The sequence below is a fragment of the Lactuca virosa genome, chromosome 3 (genome assembly GCF_052849685.1).
Source record: "Lactuca virosa cultivar CGN04683 chromosome 3, Lactuca_virosa_CGN04683_v6, whole genome shotgun sequence".
Taxonomy (NCBI): domain Eukaryota; kingdom Viridiplantae; phylum Streptophyta; class Magnoliopsida; order Asterales; family Asteraceae; genus Lactuca; species Lactuca virosa.
The window spans coordinates 139,357,352-139,364,963 of record NC_136428.1 but is presented as its reverse complement, the minus strand read 5'-3'; the positions used below and the strand labels follow the sequence as shown (position 1 = coordinate 139,364,963).

Genomic DNA, 7,612 nt, shown 5'->3' with positions numbered 1-7,612 from the left:
CCCCAAACATTTTGTACACACCCAATATTACAGAATGAGAGAAGTATGGTTTTCAGGCAATGCTATTGATATATTAGCTAACATTACACTTTAAAATGTGAACCAGACTTACTTATTTTTGTAGCTAGTTAATGTTCTTATATCCTTGGCAAAACTTGGTTAACATTAAATAGCATGTCTTTGGAAAAATTTGATGCCCATCAATATATGTGGAGGGAGAGCCCTTGTTTTACTTCTTTCCTGATTGCAGTAACAATGTTCACAAATGACAATCACTTTGCAATTTCTTCCATGATCCATTGAGTATCCATGCATGAAACTACTGGTGCCAATTTGGTGCTAGCTACCAGTAGACATGGAAGGGAGATTCAGATGAAGAAGCTTTTTATACTTGCATTAATAAGATTACATCTAACACGCAGGTGGTCAAAGCTTGACTTTTTTGTGATGGTGTTGTCCTTGGTTTCCAGTAGTCAGTTTTTAGAAGCATAGTAATTTGCATTTACTTATTTGTTCACAAACATATGTGAAGTTTCTTAACAAAAAGCTATTCAAATGAATACATATTGACAAGATGCATATATATAGGGAACTTAAGAAAAGTAAAAAGAACACTGAAAGTAGAATATATTGATCAAGCAAGAGATGTCAATTCAAAGCAGATCCTTCGTTAACCGATTTGAAACTTGTTGCATTGTTGGTCTTTCATGTGGATTGGAGTTCAAACATGCTCTTGAGAGACTCAAAACCAACTTAACTTGTTTCTCAACTTGGGATGAGGGAGGATGTATCCGACTATCTCCCACGTTTGCTTGCACCAAATAATCATCATCATCAGACAATGTTGGTAAAGATGTTATGAGATCTCCTGGATGCTTTCCCATTATCACTTCTACTGGAACAACTCCAAAGCTATACACATCGCATTTCTCATTTGCCACCATCGTATAAGCAAGCTCTACATCCAAAGACACATGAGATAAAAACAAAAAAGCTATATCAACCCCACAAGATTCTAACATAGATACATATATGTACATATACATATTTATATATATCATAAAAGTTAAGAAGATGTAGAACTACAATCACAATATAGTATTACCTGGCGCGATGTAACCATAGGTGCCAGCAATTGCAGTCCAGTTGGATGAATCGAGCTTTAAAATCTTGGATGTGCCAAAATCAGAAATATGTGCCTCATAATTAGAATCAAGAAGGATGTTGGCTATGGATATGTCTCTATGAGTTATAGGTGGTGAGCAGTCATGATGCATATAAGCCAAACCATTAGCTACACCCTTTACAATATTTACCCTTTTCAACCAATCCAATTCTTTTGCCAAGACATCGCTTCTTAAGATTGATTCAAGGCTTCCATTTTCAAGGTATTCATAAATCAGAAATGAGTGGCGGACATGGGAGCAATATCCATAGAGTTTCACTATGTTTCGATGCCTTATGTTCGTTAATGCTCGTACCTCATTAAGGAATCCATTATGATCAACATTCTCAGATGATGGGTGTAGTTTCTTGACAGCTACCACATGGTCAGGTTGTAGCTCAGCTTTGTAAACTATACCATATCCTCCGGTCCCAATGCAGTATGCTTCATCGAAATCATTTGTTGCTTTCAAGATATCAACATACACCACTTTTCCATCAAAACTTGTAATAGAGAAATAATCACCGATTTCTTCATCCGATGGTTTTTGTGGAGACTTTTTCTTTCGTTGTTGATAAGCAATGAGGCGGTACGTGAATACACCAAGTAAAACAGACCCGATAAGAGGGAGCATAATTACAAGGATAAGCTTATGATGAAAGGGATCATTTTTCTTCTTCATAGTTTGACTTGGACAAAGTTTCACTCCCGTAACATTCCCACACAAATCTGGATTGTTTTCTATGGACGCATTCACAAAGTTAGCACAAGGGGGGATTGGACCTGACAGCTTATTGAAAGAAAGGTTGATATGAATCCCGTTAGGCAAACTTGTAAAAGCATCAGGAATAGAACCAGATAGTCTATTGTGAGAAAGATCCAATTTTATCAAACTTTGCAGACTTTGAACTTCAGATGGTATCTCTTTTATGAGAAAATTCTGAGATAAATCAAGTTCTGTGAGCTGAACTAATTTACCAATCTGGGAGGGAATTTTCTCACTGAGCTTGTTATTACTAAGATTCAAGTAGTGGATATGTGCCCATTGACCAATACTTGTTGGAATCGACCCATTCAATCTATTTTTGGATAGATCGACTACTTCAAGGAGTTCACAAATTCCAAGCTCCAGAGGTATAACGCCTGAAAGTTGGTTGCCAGCCAAGTACAGTTCCAACATACTTTTTATCTTCCCAAACTTCTTTGGGATCTCACCAACCAAACGATTTGAAGACAGATTAAGTCTTCTTAGTTGAGTTAAATTTCCAAACTCTGGAGGAATAGAACCACTAATTTGATTGTTGTTCATCTGAAAATCAGTGAGAGACTTCAACTTCCCAAGTTCACTAGGAATGGGACCAGCAAGCTCATTGTAAGACATATAAAGGAGATTTAAAGATGTCAAATCACCAAACGATGAAGGAATAAAACCACTAAGCTGATTTACTCTCACCGAAAGACGAGTGAGAGACTTCAACTTCCCAAGTTCACTAGGAATGGGACCAGATAAATTATTCCCCTGGAGGTACAATGTCTGTAGGTTGCTGAGGTTTGCTAGTGATGAAGGAATAGAACCACTAAGCAGATTGGTGCTCATGAAAAGTTCAGTGAGAGACTTTAAATTCCCAAGTTCAATAGGAATGGGACCAGAGAGTTGATTTTGGTGCAAATAAAGGACATTCAAAGATGTCAGATTGCCCAGTGATGAAGGAATAGAGCCATTAAGTTGATTGTGGCTCACCTGAAGATCAGTGAGAGACTTCAAATTCCCAAGTTCAATAGGAATAGGGCCGGTTAGTTGATTTCTGTACAAATAAAGGAAATTCAAAGATGTCAGATTGCCCAGTGATGAAGGAATAGAGCCACTAAGTTGATTGGTGCTCACATGAAGAATAATGAGAGACTTTAAATTCCCAAGTTCAATAGGAATGGGACCAGAGAGTTGATTGTTTTGCAAAAAAAGAACATTCAAAGATGTCAAATCACCCAATGATGAAGGAATAGAGCCATTAAGTTGATTGTAGCTCACCTCAAGATCAGCAAGATACTTCAAATTCCCAAGTTCAATAGGAATGTGACCAGATAATTTATTCTCACTTAGGTACAGAAATTGTAGGTTACTCAGGTTTGCTAGAGATAAAGGAATAGAGCCATTAAGTTGATTGTGGCTCACCTGAAGATCAGCAAGAGACTTCAAATTCCCAAGTTCAATAGGAATAGAACCAGAGAGTTGATTTCTGTACAAATAAAGGAGATTTAAAGATGTCAAATTACCCAATGATGAAGGAATAGAACCACTAAGTTGATTGTGGCTTACAGCAAGATCGGTGAGAGACTTCAAATTCCCAAGTTCAATAGGAATGGGACCAGATATATTGTTTGAGTATAGGTACAAGATGGTTAGTGGGTGCAGGGTTCCTATTTCAGGTGGGATTACTCCAGAAAACATATTCTTAGAAAAATCAAGATGGATAAGTTTGGACAAGTGTCTTATTGCTGGTGGGATGGGGCCAAAGAAGTTGTTTAGACTGAGATCAAAATGCGTAAGATTGCGTAGCAAAGAGAATGAAAATCGATGAAGCGTACCCTTTAATCCAGATGATGTGAGGTTCAACCTCTGAATGCTCCCATCAGCATTGCAAACTACTCCAATCCAAGAAGTGCATGGAACTGATGCACTGGAATTTAAAGGGAGGGGAATCCATGAAGAGAGCAAGGAGTTGCTGGGGATTTGAAGGCTTGTTTTCCATTTAAAAAGAGCATTGGCTTCCTCCAAAGAAGCAGAACTGAAATTTTGTCTGTGGGAGAGTGTTATGATTAGTAGAGCCAGAGAGAAAAATAACAAGTTTGAAGAAGACATTATTTGCTTTGTCATGTTGCTTTTAATAAAAAAGGAAAGGTTTGCATGTCCTAATTTATACTTGAGCTACCTTAAGCTTTTTCTGTTGTCTTCTTTTTTCACGTGCTTGAAGAGGAAATTTGGACAATTTAATAATTTTCCACTAGGCGTGTCTTTTATATAACGTGTGATCAAACTTTTCCACAAAGATGTGTATTACACTTTGAATTGTATGTATCTGTCATGACATTAATCCTTTTTTAGAACAATAGAATTCATTGTAACCTGAAGTTTAGCAAGGCGCTAGGATAACAAAAAGACAACATGCCATATTATATGTTATTGCTGGATTTAACAATATAATAATATAACTTAACTAGATTATTTAGATGTATTTATTTTTGTTTTCTGATAAGTGATAATAGAAGTTTTACTCAAATTGTGTGTTACTTCATAATCAGTTGTGTAACTGATGATTATTATATTAATAATAAGCAGGTGAAAACAGTGTGAATGGGTCAATATATATAGGGACATAAAGGTCCTTTAAAAGGACATAAAGGTCCTTTAAAAGAATCTGAAAAACAAATGGACATGGTGTGTTCATTGAAGGCGTGAATGAGGAAAAATCGTAAATTAAAGAATTTAATATGAAGATAATTAAATAAAAAGTGATGGTTCTTATTGTTCCCTGCATGTATTTCATAAGTTATTTCCTTTTATCTCCTGAAGCAGTGGGTATCCAACTCAAATAAAATGACAAAATAAGCAAAAAAAAGTAATTATTGGACGGGATTGTCAATAATATTATCTAAAACAAAAATTATATTAACCCTAATCCCAAATATCAAACCTAACTTTAACAAAAGCTCATAAATATCTTAAAATTGCTACAGGGGAGTTCTTATATTCTAAAAACAATCAATAACCAACATAAATAAATCAAATAAAAAAAAGCAATATCATTTATAAACAATAAAAAACTACCAAAATACACTTTATTAATAAACAAATATATAATTTAGTCTACTTTGGAATATATATATATATATATATATATATATATATATATATATATATATATATATATATATATATATTGCAACATGGGTTTCTAAAAGTGTTCTTTACCTTTTACTAATGAAAGATCAAAATAGACTAAGTCCAAATCAAGGTACAAATTGTATAAAATATAATATACTAACCTTAGGTATATACGAACAACTTGTCTAACTAGAAGATCATTCGTTCAATCCCAAACATATAGTAACTACGTCGTTTGAAAAAAAAAAAAAGTCTGGATCAAGGTATAAGTTTTATAGAATATAATATAAATTGTGAAACAACCATTTTCCTGAAAATAGCAAATTTGCACCTATTATTAATAATTCTCGTATTTACATTTTCTTCTCTAAAATAATTTCGACTAAATAATTTTTATTCTTCATAATTTAAACTTAAATTATTGGTAATTTTAAGTTATGATTTTAGTCCTTACTATATTTTAAATTTATGGTTTTGGTTCTTTACATAATTGTTTTTATAGTTTTTATTTTTATTAATATTACTTTTTTATTTAAACGTTTAATTAATAAGTTCAAGTTTTCACACTTTATTTTGAATGTCTACTCCATACATAATTGTTTGGTTTGAAACCTTATTTTATACTTTTATGATCCAATTTATATAGGATTTTTCCGCCGCAACGCGTGGGGCGACGAAATACTTGTTATTGTTACTTTGAAACAACAATCGTGTAACGTGTGTAAGTTGTGATATGATATTGTTCATAACTAGGGCTGTAAACGAATCGAACGAATACGAACGAGACTTGTTCATGTTCGTTCGTTTAAGTTAACTGAACAAATGAACGAACAGTAACAGTTAAACGAACGAGTTTTCTTGTTCATGTTCGTTCGTTTAACAAATTACATTGTTTATGTTCGTTCGTTTATGTTCGTGAACATGTTAAACGAACATAAACAAACGAACATAAACGAATAAAGATAAACAAACATATATGAACATAAATGAACATATAATATAGTAATGTAATAAACACACTTAAACATATATAAAGATAAAAGGAACTTATATAAATGAACATAAACAAACGTAAACGAACAACATAAACGAACGTTCACGAACATAATTAAACGAACGAGACCATTGTTCATGTTCGTTCGTTTAACTAAACGAACGAGAATTTGTGCTCATGTTCGTTCATTTATTAAATAAACGAATATAAATGAACTTCCCGACGAACGGTTCACGAACAGTTCGCTGAACATTCAGTTCGTTTACAGCCCTATTCATAGCCAAGTACTAGTGCCTAGTTGCAGACTACTTTTCATCTACTGAGTACGACTTTTTAGCTTACTAATATTACCAACAGGCAACATGCAATAGAAGTGAAACTCTATTCTAGTTATTTCATCTTTCACTTCCAATTTACCAAAGTAAAGGCGAGACTAGAGAGAGAATAAATACCGACAAAAAGAAGGGAGCGCAAGTGAGGTGAAGACAAGAGTGGAGAAGCAACAAGCAGGTGGTTGGTGGTCGCCGGAGAGGAACATATGACAACAGAAATAGGCAGCAAGTGGCTGAGATGAGCCGAACCGCTTTAGTGATGTGGAGGCGGAGAATAAACTAACAATAAAAAGTGAAATACAAGTTATGTTATGGTTTGTTTCAACTGATTAGTTTACACAATCCTTAGAATTCATCTTCACAAAATTTTTGATGGAAATAAAAGCCCAATATAACTTCGATTAAATAGTTAGAGGTTGTTTGTTTTTTTTAGAGAAACCTCTTCAGAAATTTTTTTTGCTGGGCGACGCAACACACGCACAACATTTTCCTTCTTGCAGCAGTTTGTTTTTTTAGAAGACTTCAGACTATAAAATCTATGTGTGTGTTCTGCGCGGCCCAGCACTTGACTTGTCTCTTCAAACATCTTCAAATTTCATTTTTTCCAAATGATTTTTTTTAGAAATTTGGTATAACTTGATTTTTTTTTTTTAAAAAAAATTTGATTTATGGATTTGATACAATTTCTTTTTATAGTTTCCATAATTTTTTATAACTTGATTAAAAAAAAACTTTGATTTTTTTAATTTTTTCTTTTAATAATATTTTCAGTTTCGGTTGCATCTTTTTTAATATGTGTGATTATTTTACGAATTTTCTAGACATTGTTTGCAATATTTTCTTATTTTTTTATAATTTTCTTTTTTTATGTTATTTAAAATTAGTTTTTTCTAGAAAAAAACTAATAGCTTTTTTTTCACATTTTTTTAGATTTTTTTAAAAGTTATATATTTTTGCTTTTTTACATGTTATTTTTAGTATTCTTTAAATGTTTTAAGACCACAATTATTAAAATTTCAGTTTTGAGAACTATTTTCAGTTTGTAAAATCAGTTTATTTAAATTTTATTTTATTGTTGCAGCCTGCAGATGTTAAAAAACAAACATGCTTTTTATTATAAGTTGCAACTGTATGGTCCACCTCTTCTCCTGCAAATGATTTCATTTCAGAGGTAGTCCGCAGACTTCATGAATTTTCGCTTCGAAAAAACAAACAACACCTTAGACATATTTATTTTT

The 7,612-nt window shown here is 33.0% G+C and overlaps 1 protein-coding gene across 1 annotated transcript; it reads right to left on the bottom strand.

Moving 5' to 3' along the window:
• Window positions 1–367: 367 nt before the first annotated feature.
• On the bottom strand, window positions 368–4,035 carry LOC145166635 (uncharacterized). Its single transcript, XM_079085654.1, has 2 exons — window positions 1,106–4,035; window positions 368–958 (listed from the first exon to the last, which is right to left on the bottom strand). Exons 1-2 carry the CDS (start codon window positions 4,023–4,025, stop codon window positions 654–656), a joined length of 3,225 nt encoding a protein of 1,074 aa, XP_078941780.1. The 5' UTR covers window positions 4,026–4,035; the 3' UTR covers window positions 368–653.
• Window positions 4,036–7,612: the final 3,577 nt, after the last annotated feature.